Source organism: Ursus americanus, chromosome 15, assembly GCF_024610735.1.
Source record: "Ursus americanus isolate L20-20 chromosome 15, mUrsAme1.1.p, whole genome shotgun sequence".
In the NCBI taxonomy this organism is placed as follows: Eukaryota; Metazoa; Chordata; class Mammalia; order Carnivora; family Ursidae; genus Ursus; species Ursus americanus.
In genome coordinates, this window is record NC_142141.1 from 33,748,423 (window position 1) to 33,769,584 (window position 21,162).

Genomic DNA, 21,162 nt, shown 5'->3' on the forward strand with positions numbered 1-21,162 from the left:
GGTTCATGACTTCAACCAGTCTCTCGCCAATGACCTTAACTCCCTTGCCTACATATGCTCTGCCATCATGTTTGCCTGGCAGAATTCCAACCCCGGTTCAATGCTCACAGCTGAGCCGCTTAGCACAATGATAGAAAAATCACACAGCTGAACGATCAGTACCACTGTAAGTCCAGTCATGATTTCCAGTCTCAAGGGACCCTCAATGCCGTGCAACAGCCCTATATTTCCATTCTCTTTCTCTGCCATTCTCTACAGTATCTATTTCAAAAGTTCTGCACCCACCTCAGTCCCCCAGTCTTAGAACCACTTCCCTCACTCTCAGAAAATGACCTTAACCTTTCTTTTTCTTTTTTTTAAAGATTTTATTTATTTATTTGACAGAGACAGCCAGCGAGAGAGGGAACACAAGCAGGGGGAGTGGGGGAGGAAGAAGCAGGCTCCTAGCGGAGGAGCCTGATGTGGGGCTCGATCCCAGAACCCCGGGATCACGCCCTGAACCGAAGGCAAACGCTTAACAACTGTGCCATGCAGGCGCCCCAACCTTAACCTCTTTCTTTACAAACATTCCCATTATCAGACATGAGATCTCCCAAACTTCTGGCTAACAAATCCACAAGCATATTTACATTTCTTCACTTCTTTTCCTCTACAGGTGTCCTTCCTCCACCTAAAGCTAATTTCTGTCTCATCTGTATTGCATTCCCTCCCACCACTTCTAAGGATTTATAAAATTGATTGTTTATTCCTTCTCCCACAGCTTCAATTTTTCTTTCTCTATTGGCTCATTCCTATCAAACGTATATATATTCTAACCCCACCCCACCTAAGTAGAGTGTGCTGCAAGGGCTCTGCGGACACACTTCTTGGGTTCAGATTCCATATTTGTTCTCTATTATCTCTATGATTGTGGGTAAATTCTTCAGCATTTTTTGTCTCAAGTTTCCTCAACTGTAAAATAGAAATGCCAGTACCCACATTTTCAGGTTATTACAAAAAAAAGAAGGGGGTGCCTGGGAGGCTTAGTTGGTTAAGCATCTGCCTTCGACTCAGGTCATTATCCCAGGGTCCTGGGATTGAGCCCTGCATAGGGCTCCCTGTTCTCCCTCTCCCCCTGCCCCTCCCCCTGCTGTGCTCTCTCTCCCTCTCTCTCTGTCAAATAAAAAAATAAAATCTTAAAAAAGAAGCAAAGTGAAAAGAAAAGAAAAAAAAGAAAAGAAAAGAAAAGAAAAGAAAAGAAAAGAAAAGAAAAGAAAAGAAAAGAAGAAGAGAAAATCTGGGGCACCTGGGTGGCTCAATCGGTTGAGCATCTGACTCTTGATTTCAGCTCAAGTCATGATCTCAGGGGGGTAGGATCAAGCCCTGCACTGGGCTCCCTGCTCAGCAGGGAGTCTGCTCGAGATTCTCTACCCTCCCCCCCACTCATGCTCTCTCTCTCTAAAATAAATAAATAGGTCTTTTTAAAAAGAATATGATCTTGTTATTTGATATGCACATAAGATCTCTTTTTCAAAAATATAATGAAGTACATTCAAGACCAAACACAGGAGGATCCAGGAAGTAATTAATTTTCTCCACCCTCATCTTTATTCCCATCTCCAATTCATTCCAAGTTGACAATGAACACAACAGTCCTTCAATAGCCTCCAGGCTGAACTAGCAAAGCGGTACCTTCCCAAAGCAGCCTTGGAGGAGGAATGTGTTTATGTGTCCAAGGCTTCCTTGTGGTATGAAAAATATGAGCAAACAGAGAAAGTGCATATGGCATCAAAGATAGTAGCTTAGTCAACAAGAAACCAGGCTTGCCCTAAATAAACTACAACACTGATAACTGAAACAGAGATTAGAAGATGGACTGACTGATTCTGTTTTGTGTTTTTACTAATATTTATGTGGCAATAAGCCACATAAATACCTCTTCCACTCAGAGGTAGCTGAATACCCGGTGGCCTCAGGTCTACCTGAGCTGCCAAGAGCATTTACCATCCCAATCTCCACACTGGGTTAGCTCTTCAGGGACTGACTCACTGCCTATTGCTTTCACCTCACTTCCCTCAGGCTGGATCCTCAAAACATCTCCATTCTTCACTCAGTAACAGGTTATAATTTTCCTCTACCTCTGACAAACACCTTCAAATTCAGGGACTGGAAAGGCATTTCAGATGTCAACGCAAAATCCAAGCCATGCTGAGGGAATGAACGTCAGGATTATGCTATTATTAAATTATTTCTCTTCTTCAGGAGCTGCAGACTTCCAGAATGTCTGTCTTCCAACGATGTCAGAAATTCTCTCGTGATTGTCTCTGCTCTGTAACTCTCTAAATTTGACCCCAAAATATATACATGCAATGATCTCTCTTATAATTATAAAAGAATTATCAACACATCCTCCAAAGAAGAAGAGAAAAAAAATATTCCCACATATGTCTATGTTACATTCTCCCTTCAGGCCAATGGTTACATTACAGTACATATTATTCACCATGTAGAATTTAGAGTTGAGAAAGCAATTAAATACAAGATATTGGGAGAGTAAAATATGCTAGAAAAAGAAAGGGCTGTGAAATCTGACAGATTGGATCCAAGCACTACTACTTATTAATTTGGTGATTTAGGGCAAGTCAGCTGAAGTCCTCTGAGCCTCAATCTCTACATATATAAAATAGTAAAATATTACTTAGCTCCTAAAGATATTGTAAGGATTAAACCTACACAAACTGCCTAAGACAGTACAGATGCCACAGGAAAGATTCAAAAATTGGCAGCTACCATTATTTTTCAGATCAATTTCACTTTCCATTTCCATGATATAATCATTTTTTAAAGATTTATTTATTTATTTATTTATTTATTTATTTATTTATTTGAGAGAGAGCAAGGGAGGGGCAGAGAGAGACAGACAGGCAGAACCTCAAGCAGACTCCTTTCTGAGCACAGAGCCCAATGCAGGACTCAATCTCATGACCCATGAGATCATGACCTGACCCAAAATCAAGAGTCAGATGCTCAACCGACTGAGCCACCAGGTGCCCCCACGATACAGTAGCTCTTAAATGTGACTTATTCTATTGTAAGTCAGAGGAGGATGCTGTTTGGTATTTATAATCAAAACTGCATTCTGAAGAGGGTTAAGTTTGGTAAACAAAAAGCCCTTCTGTCTTAACACCCTAATAGTTGGCTTACAAATTTGGCAATAATAGGTGAGAAGCACTGAACTGGAAGTTTTCAGAATTCTGGGAAGAAGGGAGGAAAGAAGTCAAAGAGGAGGTCTTGGAAGAAGAGAACAAGAGGCTGAAATGGGATGAGAACAGAAACTTTGCTTCGTTGAGGTTCTAGGACAGATGTTTTATGACAGTGGATGTCAACCTGTTTGTTGAATGTGTTGGCATGACTGCAACAGAAAATCTCTCCTCTATATTCACTTCAGATGTTCAGGATTCTTCCCCTAGAGCCATAACTGTTACTGTGTGAGTGGATTTTGTGTGGAAATCCTGGAACAGAATGAGTTTAGGTGTGTATGACAGGAACAGCTTACAAGAAGCAGAAGTCTGAAACTGAGACCCTGAGACCCTAAGCAAAATGGAAAACTCTGGCAATGCAGACGTTGGCAAAGATAGGGAGCACAGGCCCTCCCCTTAAACACTGCTGATCAGGTATAAATTGATAGCACATCCATTTTGGAAACTTCACTGAGTAGAGTGTAACCTACACATTACCCGCAAGGCAGCAATTCAAGTGCCAGGTGCGTGCCCTAGAGAAACTCCAGCCCGTTTGCATGGAACCCATGCACAAGAATGTGCAAGACATTTTCATAAGAAAAAATTGGAACCAGCAATAAAAATGTCATCTACATCAGCATGAATAAATTTCAAAACCATAATTTTAAGTGAAAAAGAAAAGTCATAGGATATATACTATAGGATTTATTTATATAAGTGGCCAAAAAACAGGCAAAACTGAATCACAAATTTTTACTTAGGGACAAAGACATATGAGATAAATGTACACAGAAAGACAAAGAAGTGATTAATACAAAACAGAAGGTAGTGGTTGTCTAGGGAGTGGGGGTGAGGAGGATGTGGCCAGAGAGGGGTCGATGAGAGCCTTTAAGTCAGTCCTTGGCAATATTCTATTTCTTAAGGCGGGTGGTGGGCATATATGAGTATTTGTTTTATTAGTTTTCTTCAAACTGTATGTTTATATTAGTCACACTCCTTTGTATACATGAAATACTTCACAATTTAAAAATAAAAGCATTTTTAAGTGAGCTGACACTGCGGCAGCGGTAGAGATTTTCATGCCCAGTCACAACCAGGGCCTTGAGTTTTGACACCCATGCAGGGACAGACCATCCAGTTTGGGGCCCATATGGTCCATGGACTCAAAAATGAGACCAAAGAATAGCTCAGCTTAAATGAGACAAATTAAAAGTATCATAGCCCTGTACCCCAGAGTTAAAGAATATGTATCGTTTTTAAGCCCATATAAAACATTTGTAAGAACTGACCAAATATTAAGCCACAAATAAATTCTCAACAAATACCAAAAAATCAATATCATATAAGTAAGGATCTCTGGCAATAATTCACAGATTAAAAATAAATTAAATCAATGAAATTAAGTACCTGGAATGTATAGGAAAGGATATTTCCACTCAGTCTATAGAAATCTTTTCCATCCCCACTAAACACTTTTCTGCATTGACCACCAAAACTTTTAGTGTTGATGACTCTCTTCCTAAACTGGCCGGTGAGTTCATTGTAACTGTTTTAAAAAAAAAGGGGGGGGGGAGGAAAGAAGGAAGAAAAGATGATTAAAAACCAGAAACAGCACTTGCTGAAAAAGGAATTCTAGAAAAACTTGAAATGTATTATAGTTAAGCATCTCTTCGAGAGAGCTCAAATAAAGAGAACAGTATCCTAACACACAGCATACATTATCCAACCTCCCCTGGGGGGATAATAGCTAAAACTAATAGCTGGGAAAATCCAACATCCTTTCAACCCAAGAACGTGTTTGGGAAACACACAATCCTTTTGTATCTATGGCAACAGCTGGTTTTGAGTTGAATCTACAGATAAAACCAATACAATTAAGATTACTCTTGAGGAGAGGGAACTTTTTTTTTTTTAAGATTTAATTTATTTGACAGAAAGAAAGAGAGAGAACACAAACAGGGGCGGGGGTGGGGGGAGAGACTCTCCCGCTGAGCAGGGAGCCCAATGTGGGGCTCAATCCCAGGACCCTGGGATCATAACCTGAGCCGAAGGCAAATGCTTAACTGACTGAGCCACCCAGGTGCCCCGAGAGGGAACTTTCTACAATGAATTTCAACTAAATTGCCTCTTAGAATATTGAATGGTATACTCTTCAGAGTAATTTTACCATTTCTCGGTTAATGAATTTTAAAATATTATAGAAAAACCGCCTCTGACTATCACTCTAAAATAGACTATTTTAAAGCCTTGAAATCTCAACTTGGATCTTACCCTCAAAAGTTCTTCAGAATTCTTTTTGCAAAGACAAACACCGGGTTGTCCCAACTTCACTGGAAATTTTCCAAAGTTTCCAGCTGGTTTAGACAATTACTTTTCAAGCCTAACTATTCCAACACACCACTTTCTCTCTTCTTTCTCTGTTCTATTATCTCTTCATTCTCTTGAGTAGTTCCCCATCACTGTCACTGTACAAGTCCCCCCCCCCCCTACCTCTTTCCCATAAAGTGACCAACTATCCAGGTTTTCCAAGGTCTGAGGGGTTTCCCTGGATGTAGGATTTCTGGTGCTAAAAGCAGGATAGTCCAGGGACTGTTGGACACTCTACTTTTACCACATATATTTTCAGGTGTACAGGAATGAATTAAAAGTGCTGGGGCATCTGGCTGGCTCAGTCGGGGGAGTGTGCGACTCTTGATCTCAGGGTTGTGAGTTTGAGCCCTACACTGGGGGTATAAATTACTTAAATAAATACAACTTCAAAAAAAGTTGTTTTAAATGTGTAGGGAGTTGGCAAAGGGCTCCAAGCCAAAGGCTTAGCTATTATGACTTGTTATTAGACTTACCAACCATAAAATAAAAACAAAATGAAAAACTACAACCCATCTATATGCACAGGAAGCTGCCCAGTACCTTACCCATTTCCAGTAAGTTCTATGTTGGGAGGAGGTTTATCAAGGTCGCAGGAAGGTCTGCTTTCTGAGTCCTCGCATCTGTCTTCATCAGCGCTGTCCTCTTCACAGTCAGAATCCCCATTGCAAACCAAAGATTTGCTGATGCACTGGCCTGTACAAAGATAAGACCCCATAAAAAATAAAAGAGGGAAGAAGGGAAAAACTACCTGGGATCAAAACGGGTTTGCATCTGAGGCACCTGGGTGGCTCAGTCCGTTGAGCTTAGACTCCCGGCTTCGGCTCAGGTTGTGATCTCAGGGTCATGAGTTTGAGCACCGTTCGGAGCTCTGTGCTCAGCAGGGAGTCTGCTTGAAGATTCTCTCCCTCTCCCTCTGCCCCTCCCCTCATTTGTGTTTGCTCTCTAAAATAAATTAATTAATTTAAAAAAAAAAATAAAAGCTTTTGCCCCTGACCCCCAACACTGCACTAATATTCTACTGTGAATGTGAGATCAATCTCAAGGTGTCCAGGAAAGGACTGGTGATTATTTTAGCCCTTGTATTCTAACACACAAAATTGATTCTGACCTCAGCTGGAAGCAAAATTGAAAATAAAACCTGAATTCAGATTCCAGGCTCTCACCCAAAATCAAGCCGTTTGTCTGAATCTTCCCAAAATCAAAAGGTGCCAACCACTGGGAAAATAGATTGACATCCTGCCCTTCAACTTTCAGTTTATTTTTTTGTAAACACTAACCAAGATGCCAAATCCCTGCTTTTTTGGGTGATTTGATGTGTAAGCTTTTGAGAGCATGGAAACTGGGTCAAAAGGTTAAAACTCCACATGTCTTTAGCACCTACTCTGCGCAAGTCACTCTTCCAGATGTTAGGGTACAAATATAAATAAAAATGGTGTGCTGGGCTTTCCATATACTTTACAGTCTAGTAGGAAGGACTATGAAGACACAGACCATTACGACCCCACGATGTAATTGTTATGATAGTTGTACCTCCCAGGCACCGAGGAGGCACTGAAGGGTACCAGATGATCCAACCCTTGCCTACCTCCCCCGCATCGTCTCTGACCATTGTGCTACCTGCTTCCTATGTCCTCATCACACCTACATGAATAAAAGGCCAGGCTTCCTGCCATCTCCACTGACCTTGCACTTAAGTAGTTCTCTCAGCCTAGAAGGGTTTCTCTACCTTGTCACATACTTGTCCTTCAAAAATCAAATTAAATATTATCTCCTCTCAGACACCGTCCCTACACCACAGGCTAGAATACAAGTCCTTTGGTTATGTCCTCAGAGTATGCGTTGCACAGAACGGTTCTGATGGTATAGCGAGCACCCCACTGTGGGCTCACTCAATCCAATGCTATGAACATATGTTGAAAGTCTACTATGTACCAGCTACTTCAGATGCAAAAATTAAAGGAATATTATCCATATCCTCAAAGAGTTCACAAGAGAGATAACCAGGCCAACTCCAGATTACAGGTGGTACGATATACATAGGGAACACGGAGAAGTGATTTGTTAATTATCTCTATCAGTCGAGGAGTTAAGGAATGCTTCCTAGAAGAGGAGTCATCTGATCTGGGTTTTGAAAGGAAAACAGGAGTTTGACAGGTATTGTCGAAGAGCACTTCTAACACAGGGATTATTTATGTACTATGCTGCCCGTAAACTTTAATATTCATGAAGGAAGAGGCTATGTGTTTCATTTACATGTCCACACTTCTCACCACTATATCTGGAACATAGTAAGAATAATAAATATTTGCTAAAGGTTGTTGAATTAATCTGACTGCACAAATGCTACCTAAACAATAGGTCGAATAATATTCAGCACCCAAACTTGAAATTATGTTTCAATCACCCTGTGCATAGGAGTGACCTGTATTGCTTCCTGATGAGCTAATCAGAGCTTCTTTACCTGTAAACATAATAATAATTTGGGCAGTAACACTGTTTTTGCCCAATCTTGAGGTACCAGACTCACTCTGCATCTTCAGCAAAAACGCAATGTCGAGAGCTGTTTGGGTCTGGCAACAGCCATATTTCTTTTCAAAGAACCAAGAAGCATCTCCACCTTTATTACCAGATGAAATAGTGATATTACATTTGAAATAATGATAGCTGAATGTATAATTACTATGTCAATAAAATTAATTTTTAGGCCAATATAAATTCAGTAAAATTGAACAAATACCTATTGAGCAAGTTAATGAAATAGCATTTGAATTTACGCTCTACATGGAGTTTCCAAGCCTATGGAAAACAGATACCTGAGAAACACCTGAACCGCTCTCCACATCCCTCTTCCGTCGGACATCCTAGTGTAGGTTCACACGACTGTGTTTCAAATGCACTTCCAACACAAGGATGGCCCCCATATTGCCCGTAAACAGCAACTGACCGCCTGCGAGTCTAAACACAAAACAGGAAGTGCTTTCTGACATCTCCTTTCCTTTATCTGAGAAACAAAATCTGAGAGAAATTAATTCAATGAAGAAACAGTGTTCAAGAAATTGTTCTGGTGTGCAGATGTAAAACCTTCAAAATCAATAAACCCACTGACCCACTTGCCCTTGAGTCCAGTGACACTTGGATTACTATTTATGAAGCACTCCCAGCTATATATTTACTCTCAGGTTTGAGTGTAAAAAAAAAAGAAATCAGTGATTCTCTAAGAAAGTAACTTGAAAGAGTTAGCTGGGCAGACACATAAGCAAATCGGTTACAATACAGATGATTAATGTTTTTGCTCAAGCTGTGTGCCGGGAGCTGACTAGAAAGGTGAAATGAATTTTGACAGAGGGAGGGAAGGATCCTGGGAACCAGGGTTAAGGAGAAGTAACGTGAGAAAAGCCTTTGGAAAAGTGGTGGTAATTGATTTGAGCTGAATGTTAAGCCTTCTTCAGGAAGACAATCTAGAATCTAGAGAGCGTTATATGTCAATAAAGAAGTCAAATTTACAGCGCCGAAGCCTCGGGAGTGCAAAGATGAAGCTACCTCTGCAATGGAATTCTACTAGACAATCAAAATCATTGGCCTCTGAAAAGGGAAATATGTCAAAGGCAAATCCCTGCGAGAGAAAATGGGAAAAATAGAGGAAATCATCGAACCACTTGAGAAACAAATAATTCATCCTAAAATTCACTTAATCAATACGAAGACATGTATCTAATATTTAAACAAAAAGAGGTCCACAAAATCCTTTTCCTCCCCAACAGCAATCAGATGAGTCATGTAAGCCTCTTCCTGTATTCACCTTTTCCCTATTAAAAAAAAAACAAAAACAAAAACAAAATCTGACATTCCAGAGAATGTAAACCTTGAGCAAAGACCAACAGGGAAGACAGGATATACAAACTGATGTGGGGCCAGGAGTGGAATGAATTGTTGAGATGTTTTTGGTGCAAAAATGTGCTTTTATAGCACGGGGACAAGGGCCCATGGGCAGAAAGAGCTGCACTTTTGCTCTGTGAAGCTGCTGGTTACATACTTAATGCTCAAGGGGGAGGAGACGTGCAGGGAGTATCAGATCATAAATGTCTTTTTCGAATTTCTACTCATAAAACTACTTTTTCAGGATTTCTCTGGTGCTTATCTTTGGGCTCAATATTAACTCGCAGTGAGATGAACAGGCAGTCATGAGACCTCACATATTAGATCCTTATGGGAACTACACAGGCTGTAGGTCAGCCTTCTGGGCAAAATGTGAACACCTTTCTGCTTCTATCCCTCATCACAAACCAAGGTCAAATCTCCTCATCCATCCTGTTGAGTTAGAAGTGGGGATTCTTTCAGACGAAGGGTCACAGTGATGTCGCTTGCTCCGTGAGCCTGGGCCTGACACCGGCAGCTTCCATTGCGTCTACGCAGAGGAACCGCAGAGGAACAGGAGTGGGGAATGGAACTCAGTACAGTTCCTTGATAAGCTTTTAGTCTCTGTGTTTAATTGATGAAGACACCTCTCATATGTGTCTTATTAAGTTGTCCTTTTCTGAAGTTCCAAAGTACAGATTGTGTTGTTTGTCTAAAGAATAGTTCCCTCTCTCTGGATGTGAGCGTGACCTTGATGGCCGCCCACTGCAGTCTCATTCTCACCTGACAAATTCTGATCTTAGAACCCTATTTTCATTTTCACTTGTCTCTTTCTGGATGAAAATTTTGTCGTGATTATCTAGGGATGTAATCATTGCATGATGACCTTCATGCAAAGAAAAAAATCACTAATATGAAAAATACCTCCCATCTCTTTCTTTTTCGCCTTCTTTCTTGACTTGTTGTTAAATTAGAAAAATATTTTCTGTAGTTGGTGTTTGACGTTTGCCTTGTTATTCATGTACCCGTTTGCCTGTAATCAGAGTGGTCGTCTATTTGCCCAGAGCCAAATTCTGCATTTGTGTAACTTGTTTTGTAAATACCACTCATGTAGGTACTAAACGCTTGATGAAAATGATGATTATGATGATGCTTCAAAACAGAAATTATCTTCTGTAATACGGTTCTGTTATTTTAATAATTAAAAAGTGATTTTTAAATACACATTTTTATTCAAGCTGAACCACCTTTAAAATATTTTGCAAATATAGAATCATGTTGTATACCTGGAACTAATATAATGTCATGTGTTAATTATATTTCAATAAAAACATATTTAATCATTCGAATGTTTAGAACCTTCAAAACAAGCATTATATTTTTGGAATTTATCCTAAGAAAATTATCGGAACAGAGGACAGATTTCTATGTACAAAAATGTTCACTGAAGTTTTAGTTATAATAACAAAAATGTACATATCTTAAATCTCAAACAATAGAAAAGTGGATAAATAAGACTGGCATACTCATATAATGGATAATAATACAGCTGTTAAAATTCATGCTGGAAATATAATTTTAAAATAGTACAGGGGCACCTTGGAGGCTCAGTTGGTTAAGCACCCAACTCTTGATCTCAGCTCAGGTGTTGATCTCACAGTCATGAGTTCAAGCCCCATGTTGGGCTCCATGCTGAGTGCGGAGCCTACTTGAAAAAAAAAAAAACAGCAGGATATAGGGACACCTGGTTGGGTCAGTCGGTGGAGCACATGACTCCTGACCTTAGGGTCTTAAGTTCACACCCCACGTGTGGCATGGAGTTTACTTAAAAAAAATTTTTTTAACAAAAAAATATTTTTAATAGTGGAATATAAAACTATAAACAACTCTATTTTAAAAAATTATAAACACACAGAGAATATAAATTGAAAGAATAAATACCAAAATGATGGCATATTCATTTCTTTTAAATGGTGAAATGATAAATAGCATTTTCTTTATGTAGACTTTCCCATGTTTTCTCCAATGACTAGCTTATAATAAGGGGGAAAAACAGACAGTTTTAGAAGTACTCTATTATCTCCACGTCAAGTCCAACATTTTATTTGTATTACTTAGAAATTAAACTTTAAAAAATTTAAAAATGCAGGGGCTCCTGGCTGGCTCAGTCAGTAGAGCATGTGACTCTTCATCTCTGGGTTGTGGGTTCGAGGCCTACGCTGGGTGTAGACATTACTAAAAGTAAAATTTTTTTTTAAAAAGGTGCAAAATATTTCACTCTTCGTGGTCATTCACTCCTTACGTAAAACAAAGCAGCCTTTTTGTACTTGTTAGTGGTTGTTTTAAATAAGAAGAAAAGTTGAGCCCAGTAAGTATGAAACAGATTTTGAACTGCATACTAACTTCATTTCATGCTCTTCTATTTCTCTAATAGAGTTAGTGAATTGCTTTATCCTATGTATAGTTCTAGGCTCAAATGTAAGATTTAGAAAAGTCCTACAAGAAAAATAAGAATGCAGAAATTGCTTTATTACATTATTAATTATTAAAGCTATACTTTACTCCCTCTAAAATTACTTATTATATTAGGAAATGCAAAAAATAACATGTCAAAAGCTAACGTCATTTTTCCATACGTCAGCTATTTTGATATAAACAATATATACAATAAATAAACAATAAACACAAAGTTTTTGTATGGTCCTACCTGAGTCTTGGTACAGCCATTGCATTCTGACCATGAGGCATAGGAATCCCACTGGCAATTGACTGGAGAGGAGGCTCTGTCAAATTGTAATAAATCAGGTAGAAAGATAAAGAGGGGGGAACACAAAGTATAGTCAAAAATAGTAAAAAAAAAAATTGCTTCACAATCTTTTAAGAGGCACCAAAAGCAACCCAAGATATATAAAAATATATGTGGAAGGGACCAACTTTCCTAGAGATTAACGTTTATTAAGCATCTATAATGTACCAGACACTTTGTAGACACAACAAGAGAGAGGTCACTGATTATGGATAGAGAAGAGGACAAAGAGGCAGATGTATAAACAAATAATCATAATACGATCATACAAACATGATCCATACTACAATATATCCCATTTGATCAATTTCATAACAGAAATGTGTACAGTATAATGTGGAAATATAGATAAGGGAGCGTTCCCTTCGGGGAGGGTAAGTGAGAACATATAGGAGGAAGGTATTCTGGCCTTTGAAAGGATTCTGAATAATGAATTGAAGAGTTATGCAGAAACTCTTCATTACAAGACAAAAAGCTCTAAAAAGACCCTAGGAGAAGTGAGAAACTAAAAATTGGCCAAAACTAAAGAGACAGAAATTTATTTTTAGATGTTCCTCCTGTTCATTGAGGCTCAAGAAGGGTCACTTTGAGCTTAAGCAACTCCACTCCACTAAAATACATAAAAAATGGAGAGTTAGTTCTCATGTGATGCTTAACTCCAGCTTGGTCGAGAAGATCATAGGGCTTAGTCCTAAGAGAGGCCTCGCCCAAAAGCACATTTTACAAGGGGTAGAGGAACTCAGACTCCTGCTTTCTGGGTTTCAAGCACATTCCTAGCCTTGGAGACACCTGGAGTCAAGATGATTTGTGCTCATCTTAAGCCTATGAGGTGACCCTGAAAGAAAGGTGTCCCCTCTGTAGTGTGTGTGCCTCACATGCTTTTATGGAACCAACCTTGCTAATCTGTCATCTTGACATGGCCCCCATGATCCAAAGGCCTCCATGTTCATGACCCTTAAAAATTGAAACTTGCCATTTTTCTATGTTGCGTCCCAGGGACAAGCAGAGGCTTTCCCCAAACACCAAGGCTGAGGAAGGGAAGCTAGCTTGGCCTACTCTCCTCCGCGCTCCCACAGTAGGGCGTGCGGGCCTCTCCCATAGACCTTGGCACATCCATATTGAAATCGACTATTTCAAGATCTGAATCCCCCAGTGGACTCTCAGTACCGCGTTGGTCCTCTTTGTGTTCCCATCACTAGCACAGCTCCTGATATATATTCTGGTAGCCCGATAAAGTGAACTGACCTGGTCCTATCCCATCAACTGACAGTGAGAGCAAAACAAGGCCATGGGTAAATGAGGTTGGCTTTTTTCCAGGTCTCAAGAGTCAATAAACCTAATTTCTTAAAAAACAAAACAAACAAACAAAAATAACTCTCAACCAGATGGGAGCTACTCTTGCAGTGAGGCGTAGCATAACGTATAGACTTGTCAAATCACTATGTTGTATTCCTTAAACTAATGTAACATTTCAGTTAAGGAAAGAAAGAAAAAAAAACTTCTCAACCTTTAAAATCCAAAGAATGCTTTGCAATGACTACATTTAAAGATCAAATTCTGCTCTAAGTTGTGTCAATTCTAAGGTTGGTGCAATTCCCTGAATTATAGGTAAAATCACGATACTGGGACAAGAAGAAAAACTTGAGGTATCTTTAGTCTTCAGGTTTCTTCCTTACAGGGAAAAAAATAAAGTAAAATAAGAATAAGAATAAAACAAGCTTTTGCTCTCATTGCCTTTTCTCAAAATGTGGAAAGATAAAGTATTGAATGGACAAAGATGTTCAGACTGCAATGTAAAAATCAGGCCATGTACTAAAGAATTCCTAAAAATAGAAGAAAACAATTTTTAATGATTTCCAACACAATCCCCAAAAAAATTCTCACCTTGAAAAAACTTGGAACTCTCCTGTAAATCCCACCAAGATGAATAAAGCTATTACCTGGGGATGGGGAATAAAGCATTACTTTAGTTTGCATTTCTTTAATGATTTGAAAGTGAATACATTTGTACAAGTCAAGATTTGTGAGTTGGGAATATAAAAAAGGAAAGAACCATGGACCAGGCTCAATGACTCTGCTTGTCCTTTTAATTTCCATTCTAAATAAAAGTTTAATACAGTTCTGTTGAGCTCACCTCCTACTATTCATTTCTGTAAAGACAACTAGGGGCTGGGGAATGTCGTGGCCAAACAAACAGAAAATTTAACTCATTAGAGCATTTCTTTAGGGATCTTTTGATTCCTTTCTCCACTCTCCTTCACTCTAACTTCAACACTCATAAGGACACCCAGACAGGAGGAAGCCTAGAAGAAAGACCAGCCAAGAATAAGGAGTTAGAGGGGAAATAAGCTTCGTAAATGAAGAGTCAACCAAAGTTGAAGCACAGCCCGCCACAGGGCCGGTCATGCTCACCGTGACCCCTAGTTCTGAGGCTGGCTCAGGTTTAAAACACCTCCCAGGCCTTCTGTAATCATCTTCACGTAATAGCACCAACCTAAATATTGAAGATCTGGCAGGTCACAAAATTGTATGTAAAATGGGGTTACGTTTTGTTTGAAAAATCAAACATGTATTAAAAACAAATCTAGAAAGAAATATAATAAAGACTAAGGATCTATTTCTGGTATGAAATTTTAAGTGATTTCAATTATCTTATTTTTACTTTTATGGAAAAATACTTCGACTATTGAAGGTGTCCTTGAATATAATTCAAATCTTCACTGGAGACCCTCTGAGAGTATCAAATGTATTCAATTCATAACCCACTCTAAAAGTCCTTAAAACCATCTTATCCCGCATTTTAAGAGGCCTAGATTCTTTCTCTTCTCCCTGACCTCCACAAAACGTTTTTTCTCTCTGTGTAGTTGTGGAGTGGCTTCCCAACATTTTTTCCAGACTCTTCCACTTCCCTTCCTAGATCACCTACGTCTTATTAGGTATCTTCCTTTCAGTTGTAAAATCCTAGTTGCCTACTTCTGCCTTTTATTGTTCTACAAAGCTTATTATTCTGATTAGCACGACGAAAACCCTAGGAGCTGTGGGCATCCCAGAACTGAGTGAACAATGGTGGGCCAAGCTGTGAATACTTTTCTGACTTTTCAACGAGTAGATAAAGTGCATAACCTAAAGCAACACCCTTTAAAGGGTTTTCTTTTTTTAAAAAACTACAAGGTTTTCTTATTTTCCTTTTTTCAATAATGTCTTTACTCGGTGCTACGTTAACTCATTTTTCCTCCCTCTGGGAAAGCCTGTCTTATAACTTTTTTAGTCACTCCCAGGCACTAACAAAGAGTCACGTTTTCAGAAAACAAAAATTCTGAAACAATCTAAATAGTCAAATTTCAATTCAGTATCCAATTTTAAATTTCTCTCCTACTCCCTGGTCCCGGAGGCTCCTAGCAGGGGTAGGGTGGTGTCTGCCTCAGAATTCCTTCTCCTCGTTCTTCTGCTTTCCTTCCCCACCTCTCCAAGCTGCCTCTGTCTTCTTCAAAGTCACAGCAGCAGGAAGGAGAGGGGCAAGAGCCAAAAAGGGTCTTGTTGACTGATGCAGCTGAGTCCAAGAAGGTAAACCAGGATGTTTGAATGCCAGTTCTTTATCTCCTGCTGTGCTTGCGTGGTTCCTTGGATGGCCCCTCACTGGAGATCTACAACGACTGCCCTCTGGCACAAATGATTCACCTCTTTGTTCATCATTCTTGACTCTCACCAGGCCTCCTGGGAGTCCTTTTCCATACAGGTGTTCCCTGTTGGGGCTGCTTCATCCTGCGGCCTGTTCCTCAGGCAGAATCCCTGACAACCCAAGGCTGGCTCCTTTCAAGGTCCACACTGGGTCCATGGGAGACCTGCACACACCCTCACGCTGTCCAACTCTGAATGTCCGGGATGTAACCAATACTGCCGTGTTGATTTACTCTGCTAAAGGCCAGCCAGTGAAGCAGCCTGTGCCTTTAGATTTTCCCAGACATGACTAGAGTATCATTCCCTGATGTGGAAATGTTGGGGTTCAGAGCAAACGGTCAAGAAAGAATTCTTGAGATGTCTTCAGGGCAAAAAGGTGGTTTTATTAAAGCATGGGGACAAGACCCATGGGCAGAAGGAGCTGTGCTGGGGGTGTGACAGGTGACTGATTATATACTTTCAAGTTGGGAAAGGGATAGGGATATGTAATGTATCTAAGGAATTTTGGAAGTAAGGTTTCCAGGACCTTGAGGGGGCTAGCTATTGTTAGGAAAAGGTCATTTATTACTGTTTAATAATACCTTAGTCTGAGACCCTTCAGATGCATATCAGTGGGAGGACGATTTCTAACATATATATTTTGGGGGTGCGGGGGGAGTAGAGATAAAGGAAGTTCCCAAAGGAATTTTTATATGTTAAAATAGACTTACAGGATCCTGGGGGGTTGGGATAATGTTAAGCTAGGATTGCCCTTTGTCCTTGGCAAAGCATCAACACTGAGGCAGCTGAGCTCCCAGAGGAAGGTCACCTTACCTGTTTCAAGGACTTGTCAGTGATTTGTAGGCAGTAAGGAGATTAAATTTTTTCTTTTGCCTTTGTTTCCCATATCATTCCCTACATCCCCCATCCTCTAAGGGGCATGATCTGGCATACTCGAGGATGCAGATAGTCAAACGGTCACCAGACAGACTTAGAGCTACCTTTTTTTTTTTTTTTTTTTTGAGAGAAAGAGAGAGAGCATGTGAGCTGGGGGAGGGCCAGAGAGAGGGACAAGCACACTCCGCCCTAAGCATGGAGCCCGATGAAGGCTCGATCCCAGGCCCTGAGATTATGACCTGAGCCAAAATCAAGACTTGGCTGCTTAACCAACTGAGCCACCCAGGTGCCCCTGAGCTGCCCTTTTTGTAATATTGCATTGCCTGTCCAGCATCTCACTCTAAAATGTGAGGATACTGAACACTTATTGTTCTTGGCCTTCGACTCTCAGCCAAAACAGACATCATGAAAAAATTCATTCTTAACATTCTATTGCATGTGTTTTAAAAGAATTTCAACCAAGTTTTAGGGAATACACTTTTTTGTCATCAGGACTGCCTTTGCCAACACCTTCCCCATATACGTACTCCTTATTATAACCTATGAAGATCTGCTTATTACAAGGCAGTTTGTTCATGAGCGATACAAGCTGAATCTATTAACCAAGAGATTCCTTGAAATTTGCTAGCTGGGTCCCTGAAAATGAAGTAGGTATCATTTCCCGCCTTCAAGAAGAGTATTTTTTTTTAAGATTTTATTTTAGTTATTTGATGGAGAGAGCGCGCACAGCAGGGGGAGTGGGAGAAGGAGAAGCAGGCTCCTCACGCAACGCAGGGCTTGATCCCAGCACCCTGGGATTATGACCTGAGTCCAAGGCAGACTCTTAACCAACTGAGTCACCCAGGTGGCCCCCAAAAGAGTCTTAACAAATGGACAAGATAGAATGATCACAAATTAATGATAAATGATGCAAAAATAAGTTCAAGTTGCCGTCTTTGTTCCTATCTTTGGTTGAACTGTAATTTTTCTAACATTTGGCTACGTTGCACTGGACCAACACGTGTACTTGCTAAACTTTTAATTGCATTCCATCCATCTGTATCTTCCACTCTCACATTCATGACCCTTTCTTTCATCCAGGATTCCAAATTCTAGAATTCCAAGTCTCCAAACTCCCTTCTATAAAGCTCTTAGATGCGTCAAATCATGGGGTTTCATGGCATGGCCCCAAATCAAACAAATAAACAAGCAAAATACACTGGAAGGAATTTTTCCCTAAGAAATAACAATGGTACTGTTGTGTTTCTTAATGGCTTTCTCAGGACTTTCATAAACATTGTGTCCAATCTCTGATTCCCAGACCTCTGAACCAGTAATTTTACTGCAAAACAAGAAAAGGGAATTCACTTTGTTTGAATTGTTAAATATATTTAAATAAGGATTTTTTAAAAAGTTACCCCCACATCTTTCTCTTTCCTATTATCCCATGTCTTCTCCTCATTTGAGTCATTTTGGTTAAGCCTCACTCCTTTTTGAGATTCCTTCGTTTACAAAAGTAATGAAATTATTATCTTACCTTCATGTTTGGGAAGAAAGGAAGAAAATTTCCACTGAGTGCCCGGTGAATTTTCAACAGCAGGAAGAGACCAGCAGCCGGCTCCCTCCCTGCCTCTCCCTGCTGGGGATTAACTTGGCACTCATAAATAGAGCAAGTGGTTCCGAGACTTAGCTCCAACCCCAACCAGATTCTCTGGGGACACGAAGAGCCTGCCCCTCTATTTGGTCCATGTCTTGAAGCCAGATGCGTCTTATCAATTTGCACAGGCCTTAGCGATAGCCAGCTGGAACTGTTTGGAAGTACAGTTCTAAGAAAACATCTGTAAATCAAGAAAGGCAGCAAATGTTCTCAGTTCGATGTTTAAGTGATTTTCAACCAAAGGAGACTCTGTGTAAGGCAAGGGATAAGCCTCCTTCCTATTTCAATCTTCTAAACTAAGCGGATGTTTTCATGATTCTCTTAAAGGGTGTTGTACGTCAGACTTTGAGATTAAACACTGTGAGAAAAAAAAGATCTAAATGCAGTTCTGTCACTCAGAATATAAATGGAACATTCTGGGGTGGAATTTCCACCCCTCCCCACACACAAAAAAAGGAAAACAAAACAAAACAACAAATACACACACACACACACACACACACACACATATGGCCTAACACAATCTTACGTCCATCTCCTCATGCTTGACTTTCACAGAATGGTCAAAAACAGCATGTTTTGCAAACATATTGAGGAGCATTCACCAATTTTCCCAAGTTCTTCCCCTAATCCTCTGATGTGGAGATCGCTGTTGGGAAGTTCCTACCCTGGTCATCATCCTCTGTCCATTGTCTCCTCTTCTGTTATTGTCTTGGCTAATTCTGCCAGATCCTCGTTCCCCACAGGTTTGCATTGATTCTAGCAGTTCTCAACATCACTTTCATAGTTGGCAGGAACGTTGCATTTTGGGGGCAAGGTTTCAGATTTTCTATGGAAGCTGAGCTATGGTTTGATTCACATGGTTTGGCCAAATATTCTGACACTTGCTGCTAGGGCATTAATAGGAGAGACATAAATGTTAATTGGGAAAGGATTTTTGAGTTGAGAGTAATTTCATAACTAAACATTCCATTATTGAATATTTTCTAGTTTTAATGCTGTATTTCTTTCTTTATCCAAAGAACTTGAATAATAGAGACCAACCCCTACCTCCCCTCATAAATTAATGGGCCTCCAGAGACAAATCTCCCACATCTTCTATTAAAACCATTAGCGATTGGTGTGGAAGAAATTTTGCCACAGAGAAAATGACCCTTAATTCCTGAAAGATTTTTTGTTGTTGTTCAACTCCAGTTGCATGATTTCCAAATGTTATGGACTACTCTTAAGTACTCATTGCGCGGGAGGCTGCCTGGCTCAGTCAGTGGAGCATGTAAGTCTTGATCTCAGGGTTTGAGTTCAAGCCCCACGCTGGGTGTGGAGATTACTGAAAAATGAAATCTTAAAAAAAAAAAAAAAGTATTCATTGTACAATTCCACCTTCAAGGTCTTCATTTGCATTCCCCTGAAAGCAGATTCTGAGACAGGAAATCAATTGCAAGTAGACTTTTTTTGGGGGGTTGGGGTCTTGGGTTGGGGTTTTAGCTGTTTTTTTGTTTTGTTTTTTTGTTTTTTTGGTGGGGTTTTGTTTTTGTTTTGTTTTCTGTTTTGAGAAGTGCTCCTACAAAGCACTGCTGGGGGGTAGAAAAGGGAGAGAAGAAAGGGAGGTAATTAGTAAAAGGTACTTCTTGCAAGATACCACTGTGGCAATTAGAACTCAGTCCCAAAGTGGAAATCTGGGGGACACTGCAGAGCGCTTCTCAGAATTACTCCAACTAGCGGATATATCAACCAACACCCTATCCATAAGACATGCTACTACTCAGGGAGCAGAAGGAAGGGGAAGAACCAAAAAAGAGAGACAGGGTCTATAGAAAGAGAAGGAAAAAGAAAACAGTGCACAGTCAAACCAATTCAGGAGAATCACAGAATCACTACAATGACAAGTGGAGATCAAAGAGAAGGAGCATTGGGGGAAAACCACACCACTCGGCAATTGAAACATAATTAAAACACTGTGGATACACTGAGGGCAGAGTTTCCCCAGGTATTTTCTACTATGGTCCTACAAAATAGCTCAAGAAAAAAATAATTACTTTTACGTTCATTTTTTTTTAAGATTTTGTTTATTTATTTGACGGAGAGAGAGGAAGGGAGCGCACAAGCAGGGGGATCAGCAGAGAGAGAAGCAGGCTCCCCGTTGAGCAGAGAGCCCAACTCTGAACAATCCCAGGACCCCAGGATCATGACCTGAGCCAAAGGCAGAGGCTTAACCGACTGAACCCCTCAGATGCCCCTACTTTTATATTTAAATAAGTGTAAGAAGCTACATATAATACAGAAGGGTTTCTCAGCCTTTGAATTATTCGGGTTTAGGGCGTGATCATTCTTTGTTGGTAGAGAGGGTAGGACACTCAGCAGTATCCTTGGTGTCTACCCACCTGATGCCAGTAACACTCTTCCCTAGTCATGACATTCAAAAATGTCCCCAGATATTGCCAAATACCCCCAGGAGGCAAAATCAGCCCTCCTCCATTGAGAACCACTGTTACGGTGTCTTCCCTTAGCAAATGCTTGGCCTTAGATTCACAAATCATACTGCACAGTGCATTGTAAATCAAGTGTTCTAAAAGTTGTACACCACCATGAGACACTGTGGACTCTGGGAAACAAACTGAGGGCTTCAGAGGGGAGCGGGGCGGGGGATTGGGATGGGCAGGTGATGGGTATTAAGGAAGGCACGTATAGCACGGTGCACTGGGTGTTACATGCAAATAATGAAT

At 40.2% G+C, this 21,162-nt stretch overlaps 1 protein-coding gene across 1 annotated transcript in view; it reads right to left on the minus strand.

Annotated features, from left to right (window-relative positions):
• Window positions 1–18,720, minus strand: part of C7 (complement C7) — a 52,977-nt gene extending 34,257 nt beyond the window's left edge. The window contains exons 1-6 of the mRNA XM_045787342.2: window positions 18,320–18,720; window positions 14,134–14,189; window positions 12,151–12,226; window positions 8,402–8,543; window positions 6,134–6,281; window positions 4,626–4,764 (exon numbers count right to left, since the gene is read on the minus strand). Coding sequence (XP_045643298.2) covers window positions 4,626–4,764; window positions 6,134–6,281; window positions 8,402–8,543; window positions 12,151–12,226; window positions 14,134–14,189; window positions 18,320–18,325 — 567 coding nt within the window. The 5' untranslated portion in view covers window positions 18,326–18,720. The remainder of the gene's footprint in view (window positions 1–4,625; window positions 4,765–6,133; window positions 6,282–8,401; window positions 8,544–12,150; window positions 12,227–14,133; window positions 14,190–18,319) is intronic.
• Between the last annotated feature and the right edge of the window lie 2,442 nt (window positions 18,721–21,162).